Here is a 21710-nt window from a genome sequence, read left to right as displayed (position 1 = left end):
TCACATGACACGGAGTCCGTTCTGCATGGAGTGTGCCTTCAAAATATCAGGCTCAGCAAAAAAGGAATGTGACGCCATAAAATACCTAAAAATTAAATATTGTTTTGCATTTATTGCCTCCGATATACATTGCGCTATTTTTTTCCGTTCTGTTATTATTTATTATTATAGTGCAATTTATTCCATGGCGCTTTACATGTGAGGAGGGGTATACATAATAAAAAACAGGTACAATAATCTTAGACAATACAAGTCAGACTGGTACATGAGAAGAGAGGACCCTGCCAGCGGGGGCTCACAATCTACAAGTTGAGACACAACAATTTTATGCATGAGTAAGGCTACTTTCACACTAGCGTCGTTTTGCCTACGTCGCAATGCGTCGCTTAGGAGAAAAAACGCATCCTGCAAAGTTGCCCGCAGGATGTGTTTTTTCCCCATAGACTTACATTAGCGACGCATTGCGACGGATGGCCACACGTCGCATCTGTGGTGTGACGGATGGGTCGTGTTTTGGAGGACCGTCGGCACAAAAAAAAGTTCCATGTAACGTTTCTTTGTGCGTCAAGTCCGCCATTTTCAACCGCACATGTGTGGCCGACACTCCGCCCCCTCCTCCCCGGAACTCACAATGGGCAGCGGAAGCGTCGTAACATTGCATCCGCTGCCCACGTTGTGCTACATTTAGCACACTGTACGTCGGGCCGACAGTTTGCGACGGCCCGTACCGACGGACTAGTGTGAAAGTAGCCTAAAAAAGTAAAAAACAAACAAACAAACAAAATTTACCGAGCATTTGCCAATGCGACTGTATTTCCTCCCATTCTCATTAACGGCATAAATATAGATGTAGTTGTCATGGGAACCGATTGCGAGGAAATTTCCATCTGTTCAGTAAGAGAGAAGGTGAATAAAAAAAATGGAGACAACACTCCCGGATAGGAGTCAGCAGAAAGCTGAGGAGCGTCAGAAGGAAATCTGGGTGCAACTACTTTCCCATCAGCCTCTGGAAGTTCAACATGTCCCCGGCCATACAATACAAGAGCACACAGATGTGGCTGATAGCAGGGAGCAAAAGAATGCAATAATCTGCAAAGCACAAAACACGGGAGAATTTTGGGCAACTGTCCCTTTAAGCATTCATTGCCCCAGCTAAACTTGGCCTGCACTGGCAGATTGATGCAATCAGATTGTACAGATTTTCTGCACAGATCACAATTGCACATTTGGGTTTATTACTGCGGCTATAAACTAATTTCAGGTCAGTGACCTCAGATCTAATGTAAGAATGAACAGCAGGGAGCCGCGGCTGTGAGCAGCCATATTGCTCTGCTGAGAGTTTCCCCCATAAGCAGAATAACATACTTCTAGGAAAGGCAGAAATGGAACAGCTCAATCAATCAGAAGCCCAAGATGAAAGGAATCCGAACCTGGAGAGTAGCACATGACGGAGAGCTGCTCGTTCCCATCAGTGTGTACAGTCACCAGGTCTTTGGTGTCGGTATCTAACACAAACCACCTGCCAGAAAAAAAAAATCCACAGAGAAATATTCCATTTAGCAATAATGACAGCTGATTATTACATAAATGACCACTAGTGGGGGATAGAGGTGACAATTAGTATTAAAGGGGACCAATCGCTCAATTCGTGCACAAACCGCGAGTAGCAGCAACCCCCTCAGCAGGGAGGCAGCGACCCCCTCAGCAGGGAGGCAGCGACCCCCTCAGCAGGGAGGCAGCGACCCCCTCAGCAGGGAGGCAGCGATCCCCTCAGCAGGGAAGCAGCGATCCCCTCAGCAGGGAAGCAGCGATCCCCTCAGCAGGGAAGCAGCGATCCCCTCAGCAGGGAAGCAGCGATCCCCTCAGCAGGGAAGCAGCGATCCCCTCAGCAGGGAAGCAGCGATCCCCTCAGCAGGGAAGGAGCGATCCCCTCAGCAGGGAAGCAGCGATCCCCTCAGCAGGGAAGCAGCGATCCCCTCAGCAGGGAAGCAGCGATCCCCTCAGCAGGGAAGCAGCGATCCCCTCAGCAGGGAAGCAGCGATCCCCTCAGCAGGGAAGCAGCGATCCCCTCAGCAGGGAAGCAGCGATCCCCTCAGCAGGGAAGCAGCGATCCCCCTCAGCAGGGAAGCAGCGATCCCCTCAGCAGGGAAGCAGCGATCCCCTCAGCAGGGAAGCAGCGATCCCCTCAGCAGGGAAGCAGCGATCCCCTCAGCAGGGAAGCAGCGATCCCCTCAGCAGGGAAGCAGCGATCCCCTCAGCAGGGAAGCAGCGATCCCCTCAGCAGGGAAGCAGCGACCCCCTCAGCAGGGAAGCAGCGACCCCCTCAGCAGGGAGGCAGCGATCCCCTCAGCAGGGAGGCAGCGACCCCCCTGTTGGAGCAGGATATTGGTTTTTAATGCAGCAAGTGCTGGAGGAAGCACAACTTCTATGTCTGCACCATCCTGACACCGTGATAGTACAGTGGTTTGCTTGAACAGCCATTAAAATGCAGGCTCGGAATGGATTAATGGGAATTCTCCTTAAAGTGCAGATATAACCTAAAAGACAGTGAGCTATTTAGGATTTCTGTACATACCTGCCCGTCAGTGTCCCAATTGCTACAACAGAACCACTGGGATGGAAGCCGGCAGACTGGGCTGGATCCTAGAATAAATAAAGTGGGAATCCATGAGTTATTCCAATGGTTTCGTATTAGCTTCTAGGAATGCTGGGCAACCATCAATATGCAAACCTCTATGGACTTGCTCCAGACTGGCCGATGACTGATGGCATCCCATAATGTGATCTGCTTGTCGTGCCCACATGTCAGGAACTGAGGCTTCTGGGAGTGCGAAGCTAATCCCCAAAGTTCATCAGTGTGACCCTGCGTACCAGAGAGAGTGGATAATATCAAAGGCGTTGATGCAAAGCAGCAGAACTCTTAGGGTACTGTCACACTGCAACTTTCCAACGATCACGACCAGCGATACGACCTGGCCGTGATCGTTGGAAAGTCGTTGTGTGGTCGCTGGAGAGCTGTCACACAGACCGCTCTCCAGCGACCAACGATGCCGAAGGCCCCGGGTAACCAGGGTAAACATCGGGTTACTAAGTGCAGGGCCGCGCTTAGTAACCCGATGTTTACCCTGGTTACCGTCGTAAAAGTAAAACAAAAAACAAAAAACAGTACATACTCCCATTCCGGTGTCCGTCAGGTCCCTTGCCGTCTGCTTCCCGCTCTGACTGAGTGCCGCCGTAAAGTGAAAGCAGGTCACAGCGGTGACGTCACCGCTGTGCTCTGCTCTCACTTTACGGCCGGGAGTCAGTCAGAGCGGGAAGCAGACGGCAAGGGACCTGACGGACACCGGAATGTGAGTATGTACTGTTTGTTTTTTTTTACTTTTACGACGGTAACCAGGGTAAACATCGGGTTACTAAGCGTGGCCCTGCGCTTAGTAACCCGATGTTTACCCTGGTTACAAGCGAACACATCGTTGGATCGGTGTCACACACACCGATCCAACGATGACAGCGGGAGATCCAGCGACGAAAGAAAGTTCCAAACGATCTGCTACGACGTACGATTCTCAGCAGGGTCCCTGATCGCTGCTGCGTGTCAGACACAGCGATATCGTATGGATATCGCTGGAACGTCACGGATCGTACCGTCGTAGCGACAAAAGTGCCACTGTGTGACAGTACCCTTAGGTAAAATCTTGTTATTTAATCTGACACTTACCTGTGTGATTGTACTGAAGTCTCCGGCCAATGTTCCCTGAAGGACAAAGTTTCTTGTGGTTCCGATCAGGACAACATCGCCTTTTCCTTCTGCAACAGTCCGCACTGGCCCAAACTGATCCGGAATCTTACAAGGGAAACATCCACAAGTCGTCAAGTGCATGAAAATCTGACATTTCCAGTAATTATTTAGTCAATAACCAGATCATTGGATTTGTGCGTTTCCTGCTATAGCTCATGCCCCCCATGTGCCAACTTACCTCTGCTACATTCACTTTCTGGTAATTTCCACCCCAGGATATAAGCTTCCGATCTTTACCTCCGGACACCAAAGTGCCATCTCTCTGCATGCAAAGTGCAAAAATACCGCCGTCATGGGCTCCTTGCACTGCGTGGCTGATCCTATTAGTACCTATAGATGCAACACAAGAAAGTGAGAAAACAAAGATCATGACCTCAGTGGTCTCACGGAGAACACATCTGCAAGCGACACCTAACAATTGATAGAGCCCAAATAGACCTACAGCCCCTCTAATCTCAGGAAGTCCAGCCGTGTAGTCCCATAACTACCTGATGATGGTTTTCCCATTATATCCGAACTCACAAGCTATCCTAATCAGACTTACCTTTTCCCCAAACTAGAAGATTTCCGCTTGAATCTCCGGTGATTGTGTCTCCGTTTTCCGAAAAAGTGACGCACAGAACAAACTTTGGTTTCTCTTGTTTCTATGAAGACAGACATGAGAATATAGACAGGAGAAAAAAAAATCATAACCAACGATAAAAGTAACAATTCAGAAAAATCCGGTGGATAAATTAACTTTAGATGGATTTATTCAATAAACTACTGACAACATGTCTCCGAATTTCCAAGCAATACATTTTCTATTTTTTTTTTCCTGAAAAAGAGAAATGCTCAAAATTTAAAAAAACAAACTGTGCTTTCAGACCTCAAATAATGCAAAAAAAACAAGTTCATAATCATTTAGAAACAACAATACTAATGTTTTAACTCAGGAAGAGTTCAGAAATCAATATTTTGTGGAATCACCATGATTTTTAATCACAGCTTTCATGTGTCTTGGCATGCTTTACACCAGTCTTTCACACTGCTCCTGGGGCAAAAATTTAAGCAGTTCTTCTTTGTTGGATGGCTTGTGACTATCCATCATCCTCTTAATTACATTTCAGAGGTTTTCAATGGGGTTCAGGTCTGGAGATTGGGCTGCCCATGACAGGGTTTAGATGTGGTTGTCTCTTAGTTTTTGCCAGAGCTGTATTATTAGGACAGGTTATCAATACTAGACAGGTCCGACAGCCACCTGCCCCAACACCTGTGATAGGAGCTGCAGTACCTAAAAAATGGTGGCTACATAGTACAGAGCTGCTCTGCTTCTATACACTGGGTACATCCGGCAGCTGTGGGATCTGCTAACAGCACATGGGTGGGGTGCAGAGTGTTCAGCTCACACTGCTTAGATATGATCGAAAACATTAACAAAAAGATGTCAGTAATCTGTGGCCACTGGACCAGAGACCTGAGAACAGCCTTCTACCTGCCGGAGTCCCCAGTGCCTCGTCTAATTTGTACTGCCGGTGTGACGCCATGTGTTGAGTCCAGCAGGTTGGAGCAGTTCACAAGGATCTGGTTCATTGGACCAGGATTCCGCAAATGTTTTTGATTGACTACCACTGATCTTATATGGATGACTTCTTGCACGGACAGGCCACCAACATCAAAGTCCCAGACAAGATTCATAGTGAACATCACAATTCTGTGGGCAGCTAGGGACCATATGATGGACCCATGGCGATACCCCCTCCAAGCAAAGAGGAAGGTGTACATACAAAAGCAGTGACTCTCCCCCATAGTCAACGGAATTGATTCTAACAGTAACGCTGCTATTACCTCAAATAATCCTTGTTTCTTGATAAGAGAATTTCCCTCCAGCGTCCAGAAGTACAGATGAGATTTTCCACACGTGACAATGATATTTGTATCCGTGGGATGAAAGTCAGCCACAAACACAGCTTCATTTGAGCACTAAAGAGTAAAAAGTCGACAATTCATAGACTTCCAAAGGATCAATTTCTTTATAGCAAATATCACTAAACAGGATTGGAGCCAAGAATTAGGCCAACACCTCCCCGAGGTACATTGCCTATAACTGTGGTCTCCAATACGATGTGAAACTACAGCTTCCAGAATGCATTTGGATGCTGGGAGTTGTAGTTTTTAATAGCTGGAGGACCACAGACCATTGACATAACCCCACTAATTCTAAGCTTCAGAATTTAATTATAGGGGTACTCCCATCTCATGCCATCATTTTATGATTGACCCCCTGGATCCTCACTGATCCTAAGAATGAAGGGGTCACAGTGTTGATGGAGTGCTACTGACCCTTTTAGTCTTTCCCTTGTCACCCATTGAGTTCCATGTACGTAATAAGCCAAAATGCATTTCACACAGGTGACTGGAGGGGTCGCTGTACAGGAAAAAAGGAACAGGTGTAGCACCAAATAAGGATCAGGATCAGGATCAGTGGGGGTCTCAGATGGAACCCCAACAATCATAAAATGAAGGCATATAATTGATGTGGTTCCACTTTATGAGATGGGAGTACTCCATGTGTCTTAGGTTGCTTAGACTTTTTTCTTAGAAGGAATGACTGAAACCCTTAAATGTTTAGCCCTTTAAATCTAGGGCCATATTACTGCACAGTATAATCACAGCAGGTCATTATGCAACATCACAAGTCTTAATGCCCCTGCAGTAAGAGAGGCAAAAAAACAGCATGGATATGTGAATAATGCCCCCTGTAGGCAGATATTAGATGTTAGCTGCCTTTATAGACAGCGCGATAATCAGTGTAACGTCACCTTGAAGCACTGGGCCTACAGACAATCAACAGCAGGCGTTACCTTCACATCGGCCAGCTTCTCTTCTTTCTGCCAGTCCCAGACTGACAGCACGTGGTCATTGGAGTCGTCCACAGAGCACAGGTTCCCTCCTCCATTCTACACAAAGATGCAACAGGCGATCAACAGAAAAAAAACAAGCAAACAAAAAAAAACAAACCCTGAAAAACCTTGTTACTGTGATTGTCAGACCACTGAATACAGAGACCTCTACCTAGTGGTGGCTGCAAACAGAATTGTATCATGTATCTCTGTATACAGGGAGCTCCCCCTAGTGGTGACTTCAGACAGAATCTTATCATGTATCTCTATATAGAGGGAGGTCCCCCTAGTGGTGGCTGCAGACAGGATCTTATCATGTATATTTGTATACAGGGAGCTCCCCCTAGTGGTGGCTGCAGACAGGATCTTATCATGTATCTCTATATAGAGGGAGCTCCCCCTAGTGGTAGCTGCAGAGAATCTTATGTATCTCTGTATACAGGGAGCGCCCTCTAGTGGTGGCTGCAGACAGAATATTATCATGTATCTGTATACAGGGAGCGCCCTCTAGTGGTGGCTGCAGACAGAATATTATCATGTATCTGTATACAGGGAGCTCCCCCTAGTGGTGGCTGCAGACAGAATATTATCATGTATCTGTATACAGGGAGCGCCCTCTAGTGGTGGCTGCAGACAGGACCTTATCATGTATCTGTATACAGGGAGCTCCCCCTAGTGGTGTTTGCAGACAGGATTTTATGTATCTCTGTATACAGGGAGCTCCCCCTAGTGATGGCAGCAGACAGAACCTTATGTATCTCTGTATACAGGGAGCTCCCCCTAGTGGTGTCTGCAGACAGGATTTTATGTATCTCTGTATACAGGGAGCTCCCCCTAGTGATGGCTGCAGACAGAACCTTATGTATCTCACAAGGGACATTTAATGAATCAGTACTTGGTTCTATTACTTACAGACTTAGAGAAAGCCACACATGTTACGGCGCGATCAAAGAAGCCCATGCCAATGACATGTAACGTGTTGAGGGTCACAGAATCCCAGACACGGACATGAGGGGGCAATTGCTATAAAAACACAAACAAATCATATTAACGACTTCCAAACATCAGTTTCTGCAGATTGCGCTTAGTAAGGAACATCATATTCCAGTCTCAACTTTCTAAAAGACGATTTTTCAATTCTCTGCCGTTTTCACTAAGATCTCTGATTGCAGTCAGTGAATGGGAACATTCTTTGAGTTAGTTTTATTTAATGATAATTAAGGTAAGTCTACAGGTCCTAATTAACCTATGTGTCTCAATAATAACAGACTGCAAACAAACCCCCTTAGTCTGATCCAGCAGTCTAACTCACATTTATGCTGTCCACCATTCCTACATTTATGGACAGATGGGTGGCAATGTAGCTGCAGGATCGGACTACAAGGGATGGTCATCAGAGTTGTAGACATGAAACGGTAGGAGATTTTTAAGTTGGTTTAGAAGCACTTTAGCAAATAAGAAACAACTTTGCAAAAAATGAAACAAGAAGGTCTAGAGCGCCATTAACGGTGCAAATACTGGTGGTATTCTCCAAAACGATCTCTCTCGTTTAGGCCCTGTACAGTTGTGGCCAAAAGTATTGACACCCCTGCAATTCTGTCAGATAATACTCAGTTTCTTCTGGGAAATGATTGCAAACACAAATTATTTGGTATTATTATTTTCATTTAATTTGTCTTAAATGAAAAAAACACAAAAAGAATTGTCCTAATGCCAAATTGGATATAATTCCACACCAAACATAAAAAAGGGGGTGGACAAAAGTATTGGCACTGTTCGAAAAATCATGTGATGCTTCTCTAATTTGTGTAATTAACAGCACCTGTAACTTACCTGTGGCACCTAACAGGTGTTGGCAATAACTAAATCACACTTGCAGCCAGTTGACATGGATTAAAGTTGACTCAACCTCTGTCCTGTGTCCTTGTGTGTACCACATTGAGCATGGAGAAAAGAAAGAAGAACAAAGAACTGTCTGAGGACCTGAGAAACCAAATTGTGAGGAAGCATGAGCAATCTCAAGGCTACAAGTCCATCTCCAAAGACCTGAATGTTCCTGTGTCTACCGTGCGCAGTGTTATCAAGAAGTTTAAAGCCCATGGCACTGTGGCTAACCTCCCTAGATGTGGACGGAAAAGAAAAATTGACAAGAAATTTCAACGCAAGATTGTGCGGATGTTGGATAAAGAACCTCGACTAACCTCCAAACAAGTTCAAGCTGCCCTGCAGTCCGAGGGTACAACAGTGTCAACCCGTACTGTCCGTCGGCGTCTGAATGAAAAGGGACTGTATGGTAGGAGACACAGGAAGACCCCACTACTTACCCCGAGACATAAAAAAAGCCAGGCTGGAGTTTGCCAAAACTTACCTGAAAAAGCCTAAAACGTTTTGGAAGAATGTTCTCTGGTCAGATGAGACAAAAGTAGAGCTTTTTGGGCAAAGGCATCAACATAGAGTTTATATGAGAAAAAAAGAGGCATTCAAAGAAAAGAACACGGTCCGTACAGTCAAACATGGCGGAGGATCCCTGATGTTTTGGGGTTGCTTTGCTGCCTCTGGCACTGGACTGCTTGCCCGTGTGCATGGAATTATGAAGTCTGAAGACTACCAACAAATTTTGCAGCATAATGTAGGGCCCAGTGTGAGAAAGCTGGGTCTCCCTCAGAGGTCATGGGTCTTCCAGCAGGACAATGACCCAAAACACACTTCAAAAAGCACTAGAAAATGGTTTGAGAGAAAGCACTGGAGACTTCTAAGGTGGCCAGCAATGAGTCCAGACCTGAATCCCATAGAACACCTGTGGAGAGATCTAAAAATGGCAGTTTGGAGAAGGCACCCTTCAAATATCAGGGACCTGGAGCAGTTTGCCAAAGAAGAATGGTCTAAAATTCCAGCAGAGCATTGTAAGAAACTCATTGATGGTTACCGGAAGCAGTTGGTCGCAGTTATTTTGGCTAAAGGTTGTGCAACCAAGTATTAGACTGAGGGTGCCAAAAAAAATTTCTGGCCCATTTTTGGAGTTTTGTGTGAAATGATCAATGTTTTGCTTTTTTGCTTCATTCTCTTTTGTGTTTTTTCATTTAAGACAAATTAAATGAAGATAATAATACCAAAGAATTTGTGTTTGCAATCATTTTCAGGAAGAAACTGAGTATTATCTGACAGAATTGCAGGGGTGTCAATACTTTTGGCCACAACTGTATATTACTGTGGATGGAGAACATGTAACGAGCTCCAGGGCTCTTGTGTATTGCAATAAAACTAATATTTTTCTGCACGGAATGTGTCGATTTTCTCGCCTGATCTTATTCTTGGATTTAATAACACTTAAGGTCACTTACTTTTCCGTCCTTCGATGTACCGGCAACTTGGCCAGTCGCAATGGTAATTTTATCAGGATGGACAGCAAGGCTGCAAGATGAGGAGGAAAAAAACCCATAAGTACTGCAGTCGTGATTGAGGCTGTTAATAATTCACATGGGCTTCTGAGAGAGTAGAGGCCTAGAAGGTGGTAAAAGACGCACGGCCGGACAAGCATCAGCTATGGAGAGTACGGTGTCTGCATCACGATTATATCAAGGAGGGATGTGCCAGAAAGTCACAAAGCTTTCTAAAACTTTCAAAAAGTTTGGCGGCTGTGGCCACGAACAGAGCAGAGACCACTTCAGATGTTACTAGAGGAGCACAAGAGTTAACTCGAGCCCACAGAACTACGGTCCAATCTGTGGCCCTCCACTGTTGCAAAACCACAAGTCCCAGCATGCTGCAGTGCAAATAGAGCAGGAGTGTCAGCAGCTCTACTGTTCCAGACAAGTTCTGCTTATCCGAGGAACATGTCGTATAGGTTTAGGAATGCCAATGATGAACAGAACTTCTAGTATCTTACGAGGTATGCACCATCATAGCTGCCCATTAAACCCCCTGGTCATGCTCCAAACTCACCACTTGACGTCATCGTTGTGGCCGGTGTAATGTCTCTGCAGCTGTTCTTCAACATTATACAACACGACGACGGAAGCAATGAAGTACACAGTCTCTCCGGTGGGCAGAAGGTACAGGTTGGTGCGACAGTCTCGACCTCGGTAGCCATAGCTGGGAGATTAGTAAAGGAAAGGGAATGACAAAATAGTAGGCGCTACATGGGTAAATGCCTGATCCAACCTCTAAGTCATGACAATGGGGCTGCCTGGTCCTCGGGGCACTGAGGAGACTTAGATGACCAAATGCACCCCCATTGCAAATTATTAGATCGCATGGAAAAAAAGGAACAAACATTCTTGGCTCATGTCAATCAGTCTCTTAGTGCTTGCAAATGACTAAATGCAAAGAACTGAAAAGCCTCCTGATAAAGTGAAATAGTAACCACCTAGGGCGGCTCAGCACCGACTCAAAGGATACACCCAGTCCAGCTTCAGCCTTCTGGCAGGAAGATCCACTTTTGCCTCCAGATTATACGTTTCCACTTGGTCTTTGGGCATGTGCATGGTCACCGGACGTCCTCGCAGAAACATTTTTACGTAACCTTCCTCTGGGGAAAAAATAAATAAATAAAAAATTGGAATCTATAACCCCAAAACATTGAATAGATCAATTTCATCTGCAAAAGAAAAAAAAACATTAATGTCAGATTTAAAAATGTAAAAAAAAAAAAAAAATGTAAAAAAAAAAAAAAAGTGTGAAAAATATTTTTTATTATGAGTAGAAAGAAAAGAAAACGCAAGACCAGTAAATGAGTTTAGCAATTCTTTAATCCACTTAGTACCAGCATGCACATACAGGATCACAGTGTCATCACCTAAAATCAGGGACATTTGGTACAAATGCAAAAAAAATTCAAATAAAAATAGAAAACAGAAATCAAAAGCAAAATAGAGAGCAGAAAGAACACACGGGTCCTGACACCGGCTCCTGGACTACAACTCCGTAACGGGGCACTAACTCTAGGACAGATGGGAATACTGAGACCTTAGAGGTTTGATGTGAGGGACCTGATGAAGTGCTCCTACTCATCATCTCCGGGGTAGAGCTCCTGCTTTTCTGTTTTATTCCTGATTACTAATTTCTCATCACTATGTGTATACAGCTCCTATGCATCTCCATGGTTACAGACTACAAATAGACACTCTGTGTAGTCTGATCCTGCAGTTGTGATTTCTCCTTTACACAATTTATATATTAGAAAGACTAGACAGATGGGAGAGAGTAAAGGTGCAACGACACTGGTCGACTGTGGCTGCTAAAGGACCACTGACCACGTACAAAGATTTAGTAGCCAGTTTTATTCTTTCGATATAATAGTATTGTTCTCGGCAGCACATACTGGTTACATGGTGTGATGTGCTGTCGAAAACAAACATTTTTAATCCAACTCATTTCACCCTACGAACAAGAGTTTCGAAAAAGGCTCGTTCACCGGGCGATTGCCTGCCTGTTTAGATTCATGGCCAATGTAAACGCGCCCTGACTGCGATCCTCTATAGCTGTCAATCATGTGATCTTACATGTACCCTGGACCATTCTCTTGTATGTGCAACTACTTCCCTTAATGATAGAAGATATATGCAAAACTGACATATTTACAACCGATGGTATGCAGAATGGAAGATGGGAGTTGTAATCCAGTAGCCAAAGAGGAATAGAACCATCACTTTTTCTAAAATACTTCAACATTTCCAAAAACTGATACAACAAATACCGGGTGCGCATGATAAATCCGGCCAAAGCTGCCATGCACAAGAAGGGGTTAATAGCAAAGCTGGAAGTAGCTGCTGGGCGAGCGGGAGCATTTGAAGCTGGGCGACCTGGGCAGGGGCACATTGGTTTGGCTGGGACTTTTAGTCATTGGCATAGAGAAATTCCTGGGGGAGACGAGCGACAACTGTCCACAGTCAGAAGTGAAATCTTGCGCTTGCTCAACTGATTCGGCCTTGTCCTTACAGGCGTCAGGCAGTTGTGAAGCCATCAAAACCTGCACGGTTACTACGTGACGGAGCGGACAACAAACAGGAAGAAAAGAACAGGATGGAAGGGCACAAGGCACAGATTAATGGAAGAAACGGAAAATAAAAGCGACAAACGCTACACTGGGCAAATCAATAGTGTGCTCTGATGACATCCGGGTATTAAAGGATTAATGCCCCCCTTACCTTTCACCACGTAATTCCCCGAGACCTCTGACCAATGGATCATGTCCAGGCTGAGCCGACACTAGGACTCCTCACCACACAATCCGGTATTAGAAAACCATGGCTGTCTTCTTCCAAAAACAGCGCCACCTCTGTCTACAGGTTGTGTGTCTCACTGCAGCTCAGCCTCATTCCCTTCAATGCAGCGGAGCTGTAGTATCAGGGGTTGGTGGCTGCTGTAATTGGAAGAAGTCGCGGTAGTTGCACAATATGCTCTAAAATAGTTCATCTACCGTTCTGTGGGTGAAATAATATCATCATCTCATTGTTCAGGACCCCTCTGTATACCCCGGAAACAAATATTAAGAAGCGCAAACATGTATAGCTCATGTGTGTAAGAGAAGGGTCCTCGTCACCTGTTATTGTGACATTCCCTTCATATAACAATGGGCTTATTCTAGTACTACACAAGAGGCAAATATCCGCACATCCTCCACAACACAAGCTGTATTGTATAGGTGTAAAGATCCTGTATTATACCCCAGAGCTGGACTCACTATTCTGCTGGTGCAGTCACTGTGTACAGACATTACATTACTGATCCTGAGTTACATCCTGTATTATACTCCAGAGCTGCACTCACTATTCTGCTGGTGCAGTCAGTGTACATACATTACATTACGGATCCTGAGTTATATCCTGTATAATACCCCAGAGCTACACTCACTATTCTGCTGGTGCAGTCACTGTGTACATACATTACATCACTGATCCTGAGTTACATCCTGTATTATACCCCAGAGCTGCACTCACTATTCTGCTGGTGCAGTCAGTGTACATACATTACATTACTGATCCTGAGTTACATCCTGTATTATACCCCAAAGCTGCACTCACTTTTCTGCTGGTGCAGTCACTGTGTACATACATTACATTACTGATCCTGAGTTACATCCTGTATTATACCCCAGAGCTGCACTCACTATTCTGTTGGTGCAGTCACTGTGTACATACATTACATTACTGATCCTGAGTTACATCCTGTATTATACCCCAGAGCTGCACTCACTATTCTGCTGGTGCAGTCACTGTGTACATACATTACTGATCCGGAGTTACATCCTGTATTATACCCCAGAGCTGCACTCACTTTTCTGCTGGTGCAGTCACGGTGTACGTACATTACATTACTGATCCTGAGTTACATCCTGTATTATACCCCAGAGCTGCGCTCACTAGTCTGCTGGTGCAGTCACTTTGTACATACATTACTGATCCTGAGTTACATCCTGTATTATACCCCAGAGCTGCACTCACTTTTCTGCTGGTGCAGTCACGGTGTACATACATTACATTACTGATCCTGAGTTACATCCTGTATTATACTCCAGAGCTGCACTCTCCAGACAAGCTTGGCATGCATAACACCAGACTCCTTGCGCCTCTGTGGAGAACAGGTGACCCTTTACCCAACCTGATAAGGCAGGTATTGGCCACTAAATGTATGGGAGTTAGAAATAAACTATGTTTTTCTGTGACTCACACTGTAGTCATTAGAGCCAGACATACATGCAGTCACTTCTCCATTATCCGACTGGATGCAGTGGTCCGCACCTCCATCATCAGACAGGTCAGACCCCAGTTCTCCACATAGGTGCCCCCCTTTATCCATTAGACCCTGACATGTCCCGAGGATCTCTCTTTAATTATAAGGGCATTTCCATCTTGAAACTTAGAAAGACAGTACATGATAATCGCCTCTTGAGCAGCTTCTTAAAATAAGGCATTGAACTCACTGCATGAACTTTTAGTTACCGATCACCGCTTGTTCCCTCCAGTGGTCGAACTACAACTCTACATAGGGGGTCTTGTAGCTTCACCCCAGCTAGGGAGCCATAGGTTAAAAAGGCTGCCCGAAACTATGGCTAGAAAGTGCAGAAGTAATGACACCCGGGACATGAAAGCATAAAAGTACAAATCGTATAATGAAGAGTAATGAAGGCTGGTTATAAATCACCGCACTACTCTGACGAGGCCGATATAGGGCAATACTGAAGCACTACAGGGCGGCATTTCATCTTAGAGTGGCGCTCTAATTCTCCACAGTGTCCAGAAGAGGGCGCTAAAGCACCAGTCTAGGAGGAGGAACGCGCTGTAAATCCACATTCATGTTCTGCAGGCTTACAGGGAGGGTTCAGTCATTGCCGGGGTCGGGCCGGTTTTGGTTTCTCCCCATATCATATGCAATACTTTATGTCTGGTGCCGACACACAGGGATTTAATTAAACAAATGCAATTACTCTGCCTCTCTAAGAATGAAATGCCTGAATGTGTGCGGGAAATCAAGGCACTACAGTAAAAAAAAAAACACAATAAGCAAAGCAAACAAAAGGCACTAGATTAATAAAAACTACAGGTAGGCAAGGGGTGGTGCAGCTACATTTAGGGGGTGAAGGCACTATGCACAGTCAGTATATACCGCACACACAGACACGTCCCTGTGCAGACACCGCTTCTCGCTTGCCAAGACTATGCAGTGTATTGTAAAAAGTACACAAAAACAAAAATATATAAGAATTTAGATTTCAGCAGTGGAGGAAACCATTTTGCAGAATGCAGCCCATGTATTAGTTCAGAGCTGGTGCTCAGTAAGAGAATATCACTGGGAAGCGGCTGCAAAATGATTCCCTGCCCTGCAGGCGTGATGCGAGTGATGGGAGGGTGCCGGTCACCGCTCGGCCGCTCAGTGTCTGACATTGGGGTGCAAAGTGCCACATTGAAGGGTCTCGGTGGTGAACCTTCCAGCCACTTGGCAAGCGTGCTGCTCAGAGAGCTTGTGGGGTCTGGTGCCAGGGTCCTACCTTTACAATGGGTCACCCGCCGCTTCCCTTGTGATTACAGAGACAGAAACAGAAGTCGAGGTAAAGAAGTGTTTATGGCAGCACAGTCACACCTCACTAGCGCCCCCTACCTTCCACAATGGACCCAATACTATGCATCAACAGGACATGGCAAAGTGTGATCCCCACAGTCCTGCGGATGGAGGCCTTGTATACCATGGCGGCCATAGCCGTGTGATTGTCTCCCACCACTATAATGGAGAGTGACCATGGTGCCCCCCACTGCTATGGAAGCAGAAGACACCATTCTAGTCATCACGGGTCTGGGCAGGAGGTCCAGCACTGATCAGACTAGATAGATAGAACATCCTTAAAGGGGTTATCCACTTTTATTAAAGTGGTCCTCAAATGGTCCTCCCTCGGCCCAGCCCTGGCTCCACTCCACTGCTCCAGACACAAATGTTTCTGCAGCGATGAAGTTAGTTCTACAGCGCAAATTAGCTCTGCGCCCTATCTCTGAACTCAGCGGCCCTGCAAAATTAGATGGCACAAGCTGCTAAGCTCAGTGGTTGGCTGCAGCGGTGAGGAGCCCTGTCGACCTGACGTCACTGCTGCAGCCGAACCACTAAGGCCGGAGCATCAGCGCAGTCAGCACTGCACCCAGGAATAGCGAGCACCATTTGTGGGTGTTCATTTACAACTAGGGAAAAGTGTGGCTACCACTCATGAAAGTGGAAAAGCTCTTCAGGAACCTACCACGTTAGACAATCTACATTCATAGCGCTCACTTGTGATCATCAGCCTCTGTAAGGAAGCGGTCACACTATGGCCGACGTGCTGCTCACCCACAGCAAGCCAATGGTCGAGCGAAAACTAGTGCACCCTCTAGCTCTGTAATGGTGGGCAGAGACTGGGCTGCGTGGCTGGCCACGGCATGTAGCTGCGCCCTAAACACATCTCCCGGTATAAACAGGTGACATGCTGCCAACAATAACTGGGGGACAGAGCGATCATTTTACCAATCACACGGTCCCCACCCATTGTAAAAGGCTCTTCATCAACAGCAGGTGACATCACCGACCGGTGCCCATTATGGGCAGAAATCTCTCCGTCTATACCCGGCCTCACTCGCTTCTAACGACCCCTGATCTCTGCGCTCTTACATCCTCACACAGTGTGAAATATATATATTTTTCCCATGAAAGGAGACCCTTCTACCACCTCCCTGTAAAATACAAGTACAGAGTGTCCTGCCAGACAAGGCGAAGCACATACCACATAGTCCATTAGGTATAGCACCATGTTATACTGCTGGAAAGAGCGCCTACTAAAGGTCAGGAGAGTGTACTACAGGGGACCACATGGGCGTCTCATAAGCCACCAACAACGTGACAATCACAGATGACAGGAGGATCAGACTCACCGGCGCTGAATATGGGCTCCTTGGGTTTGCTAAAAAAAAAGAAAAGAAAAATTATATAAATAATTCACAGAAGTGGACGACATGTTCATTGCAGCAGAACCTAAGCTTTACAGGGGTATAATGTGGAAGAGGAGGATTCCATTCACTGACAGCAATCAGAGATCTAAACTATGGAGCATTATAACAGAAAGCTGCAGAGCTTCTCACTATACGAGTGCTCGGCTACATGTATCTAAGCCCTCTGGCACCTTATGAACCCCGGACGCAGCGAGCGGAGACCCGTGTGCCAGTTTGGCCTGTACAGAACATTAGACTGTTTGTGAGTGACCGGACTGAGGACCAACCACGATCTCCGCCACCAAGCAGCACATGTCAGGGCCGAACACCACGACTGCTCCATGGACGAGACTGCTGGAGAGGAACGTCGTTCACATCATTAACTCCTCTCCATGTGTGCAAGGAAATGGGTTATGACAAGGCAGAATGCAGCCCAGGAGGCAAAGCCAACACCGCCCAGAAGCGGCCCGCTCACCTGGATAATTCACACACAGAAATATGCTCTGAGGCATATCCCAGATAATGGCCGTCTCTTCTCTTTACTGCAAGGGGCGACCTCAGAGCAACCATAATGTGCAGGACAGGAGCACGAGGCCATGCACCTCACATCCCTCCACAGTCATGTTGTAGAGGATGGATGACAAGATGTGTAGCTACAGCACATCAGCTGCTAGTCCTGTACTGACCCAGAGTTACATCCTGTATTATACTCCAGAGCCGCACTCACTATTCTGCTGGTGCAGTCACTGTGTACATACATTACATTACTGATCCAGAGTTACATCCTGTATTATACTCCAGAGCTGCACTCACTATTCTGCTGGTGCAGTCACTGTGTACATACATTACATTACTGATCCTGAGTTACATCCTGCATTATACCCCAGAGCTGCACTCACTATTCTGCTGGTGCAGTCACTGTGTACATACATTACTGATCCTGAGTTACATCCTGTATTATACTCCAGAGCTGCACTCACTATTCTGCTGGAGCAGTCACTGTGTACATACATTACATTGCTGATCCTGAGTTACATCCTGTATTATACCCAGAGCTGCACTCACTATTCTGCTGGTGCAGTCACTGTGTACACACATTACATTACTGATCCTGAGTTACATCCTGTATTATACTCCAGAGCTGCACTCACTATTCTGCTGGTGCAGTCACTGTGTACATACATTACATTACTGATCCTGAGTTACATCCTGTATTATACCCAGAGCTGCACTTACTATTCTGCTGGTGCAGTCGCTGTGTACACACATTACATTACTGATCCTGAGTTACATCCTGTATTATACTCCAGAGCTGCACTCACTATTCTGCTGGTGCAGTCACTGTGTACATACTTTCTTACACTCCAGAGCTGCACTCCGTCTCATTGTTATCACACAGGAGGGGACATTTGTACCAGCGGCCGCCACTTCACAACCATGCAAATAACTGGTTTCCTGATTACATGACATGAGTCTGTGATGAGGCCGGGACACAAAGTCAAGTTATTTCAAAGTCAAATTCAAAGAAGTTCACAGGAAGTTCTGCAAGAAGGAGGGAGATTTCCAGACTAAAAATAAATTTTATGGCTCCTCAAAACGTCCTAACAAACGTTTCATGTCCTTTTTATTTATTTATTTATTTATAGCAGGGGTTGTCCCGTTTATTAAATATCTCATTGTAGCATTAGGGCTGGGATCAGAAATGCCGTTTTATCAAGTAAAATAAAAATGTGAATTTAAATGGAAATTAATATGTATTATTAGATCCTGCACTTTTTCCTGCCGGCTCCACTGCATATTAAGGCAGATTTCTGGGGATCCAGCAGTGGGATCAAAGATCAAACTATTTTTTTAAAAAAAAATTATGGGAGAGGGGTAAAAAAAACAAAAACAAAATTTATTTTTTTTTCCAAAAATCAATGCAACTCTGTATAATGAATGTTCTACAATTTTCCACCATACTTCGTATATCGACTCCTCGTGCAGTCACAATCTCTGCTTGCTGTTATCCATTTATTTGTTACCTCTGGGGTGCAGTGTATTAATGGAAATAATTGACTTGTCTCCTACCTCTCGCTGTTCTTCTTTCCGCTGGACGAGCTGCTGGTGGATCCGGCGCGGTTCCTGCTGCCTTTGGCGTCCACGCCACTTTCTCTGCGGCCACCGGGAGAGATGCGCTCGGTAGAGTTTGTTCTTTTGACATTACTAAAAGCAAAGAGCATAATAATTGGCTCCGATACAAAAGGCTCCGCATGTGTGACAGATTATTATGCATCATGCCCCAGAGCGGTATTCACAGTTCTGCAGGCATCCCTGCTTGATCAGTGCCTGCTAAGAGCATCCTCTGAATCCTACTGAGGGCCGAGACTGTACAGCAATATCATTCAGAAAAGAAAAAAAAGAAAAAACAGCCCCCTCTGCATTATAGAATCTCAGCGGAGCCATTACGGGTGTGTGACGACAGGCTTGCTGACTGTTTCCAGTGATATCCAGCAGTACTGCACAGGCTCTCGACACAAGCCTAATAGTAATACATAGAGGCGTCAACTACAAATGAACAGAAACAGAAGAAACTCACAATAAAAAGAGATTACAGGTAAAAAAAAAAGACAAAAGCCGAACACAAGAGAATCAGAAAGATAAATAAAGAGCCAAAATGCCGGGAAACCGGCAGTGATTCTCATTCCTGTACTTTTAGCCCGTTTTATGTCTTTCTGTTCATTTTTTTTTTTTTTAACAAGAAAATAATAAGTGAAAAATGATTTACCTGGTGGTGGTTTTAGTAATTTTACATGAATTCAAAAGACGGACAGACTTGCTACAGCCAGAATGAAGCAGGAAAGAAGCAGAGAGTGAGTGAACATGGGTGAGAGAACAGACAACGCCAGACAGATGACAAGCAGATTATCTCGCCGGTCATTATCCTGGAATAGGAGTAGAATGCACAGACATCCAGGGCGGCTCTATCCTTTCACAAAGACATGGAGAGAAAGCGGTTCTCCGGGTTTGTAAAAATACATAAAAGTACAGCACCTTTGTTTTATTGCCCCGAGTGACATTATTTGGAAGGACTACAGGTCCCATCCTCATTCCCCTCTCACAGATACAGCATTACCACAGCTATAAATGCAGTAACCCCTCACATATGGCCCATCGCTCCGCTGTAACCCCTCACGCATGGCCCATCGCTCCGCTGTAACCCCTCACGCATGGCCCATCGCTCCGCTGTTTCCCTCACGCATGGCCCATCGCTCCGCTGTTTCCCTCACGCATGGCCCATCGCTCCGCTGTTTCCCTCACGCATGGCCCATCGCTCCGCTGTTCCCCTCACGCATGGCCCATCGCTCCGCTGTTCCCCTCACGCATGGCCCATCGCTCCGCTGTTCCCCTCACGCATGGCCCATCGCTCCGCTGTTCCCCTCACACATGGCCCATCGCTCCGCTGTTCCCCTCACACATGGCCCATCGCTCCGCTGTTCCCCTCACACATGGCCCATCGCTCCGCTGTTCCCCTCACACATGGCCCATCGCTCCGCTGTTCCCCTCACACATGGCCCATCGCTCCGCTGTTCCCCTCACACATGGCCCATCGCTCCGCTGTTCCCCTCACACATGGCCCATCGCTCCGCTGTTCCCCTCACACATGGCCCATCGCTCCGCTGTTCCCCTCACACATGGCCCATCGCTCCGCTGTTCCCCTCACACATGGCCCATCGCTCCGCTGTTCCCCTCACGCATGGCCCATCGCTCCGCTGTTCCCCTCACGCATGGCCCATCGCTCCGCTATTCCCCTCACGCATGGCCCATCGCTCCGCTGTTCCCCTCACACATGGCCCATCGCTCCGCTGTTCCCCTCATGCATGGCCCATCGCTCCGCTATTCCCCTCACGCATGGCATTTTGCTCCTCTTGGGGGGGGGTTGTCTACCAATCCATTATCTGCTCTGTTTACATTTTTAAATATCAGCTAAACTCTTCTGCCTTTTCATTTCAGGGAACATTTTTCAAAGAGTATATTTATATATTTCTGACTACCTTCAGCAGCCACTAGAGGGAGCGCAATGCAAAGGGATTGGTACAGCCGTACAAGATCTGTATCCAGTGAGCTCCCCCTAGTGGTAGCATTTGGCATTCCGAAAGTAATCCTCTAAAATACCACAGTCACTTGGGGTGTAGTTAGAAGAGCAGAGTTCAGGGCTGGCATAACCCACATCTCCAAAACTGCTGCCTGCATGTCATTTTTCAATATTCCAATTAGTGGCACCACCAGAATGGCTCAGGAGCGCCCCTGACTGACAGAGCAGTCTGCCTGTATGCCCATAACAGAAGACTGATCGAGCTGCCTATGGCTCCCCCAATCTATGCTATTCTGATAAATAAAGCCCTGGTCGTACATGGACAACGCGCTCACCTTTTGGATCCAAGAGGAACGATATCTTTCCTGGCCCCGGAAGGTGATGGGAGAGAAGTACTCGGTTTCTTTGGTAAGATGGTGTCACTGCTAACAATAGTCTTCAGCGGTAATGGTCGAACTGCGGGAAGAGAGGCAGCATTAGTTTTCTAGAATGGGGCTTCCACGGTTTCC

At 46.2% G+C, this 21710-nt stretch overlaps 1 protein-coding gene across 10 annotated transcripts in view; it reads right to left on the bottom strand.

Moving 5' to 3' along the window:
- The window catches only part of EML1 (EMAP like 1), a 108656-nt gene that overhangs the window by 9446 nt on the left and 77500 nt on the right, over positions 1 to 21710 (bottom strand). For 4 of the 10 annotated variants that reach the window (XM_077269377.1, XM_077269340.1, XM_077269357.1 and 1 more), the window contains 18 exons: positions 21537 to 21657; positions 19894 to 19944; positions 19197 to 19331; positions 17070 to 17098; positions 15668 to 15694; positions 11080 to 11209; positions 10624 to 10773; positions 10023 to 10092; positions 7594 to 7704; positions 6643 to 6738; positions 5627 to 5761; positions 4344 to 4443; positions 3978 to 4129; positions 3719 to 3844; positions 2732 to 2863; positions 2576 to 2643; positions 1431 to 1519; positions 790 to 887 (listed from right to left, as the gene is read on the bottom strand). In XM_077269377.1, coding sequence (XP_077125492.1) covers positions 790 to 887; positions 1431 to 1519; positions 2576 to 2643; positions 2732 to 2863; positions 3719 to 3844; positions 3978 to 4129; positions 4344 to 4443; positions 5627 to 5761; positions 6643 to 6738; positions 7594 to 7704; positions 10023 to 10092; positions 10624 to 10773; positions 11080 to 11209; positions 15668 to 15694; positions 17070 to 17098; positions 19197 to 19331; positions 19894 to 19944; positions 21537 to 21657 — 1820 coding nt within the window. The remainder of the gene's footprint in view (positions 1 to 789; positions 888 to 1430; positions 1520 to 2575; positions 2644 to 2731; positions 2864 to 3718; positions 3845 to 3977; positions 4130 to 4343; positions 4444 to 5626; positions 5762 to 6642; positions 6739 to 7593; positions 7705 to 10022; positions 10093 to 10623; positions 10774 to 11079; positions 11210 to 15667; positions 15695 to 17069; positions 17099 to 19196; positions 19332 to 19893; positions 19945 to 21536; positions 21658 to 21710) is intronic. The other 6 variants (XM_077269348.1, XM_077269414.1, XM_077269366.1 and 3 more) reach the window with 3 other exon arrangements.

The sequence above is a fragment of the Ranitomeya variabilis genome, chromosome 1, assembly GCF_051348905.1.
Source record: "Ranitomeya variabilis isolate aRanVar5 chromosome 1, aRanVar5.hap1, whole genome shotgun sequence".
Classification (NCBI taxonomy): domain Eukaryota; kingdom Metazoa; phylum Chordata; class Amphibia; order Anura; family Dendrobatidae; genus Ranitomeya; species Ranitomeya variabilis.
The sequence above is the reverse complement of the archived record's forward strand: the minus strand, read 5'-3'. Positions and strand labels throughout refer to the sequence as shown.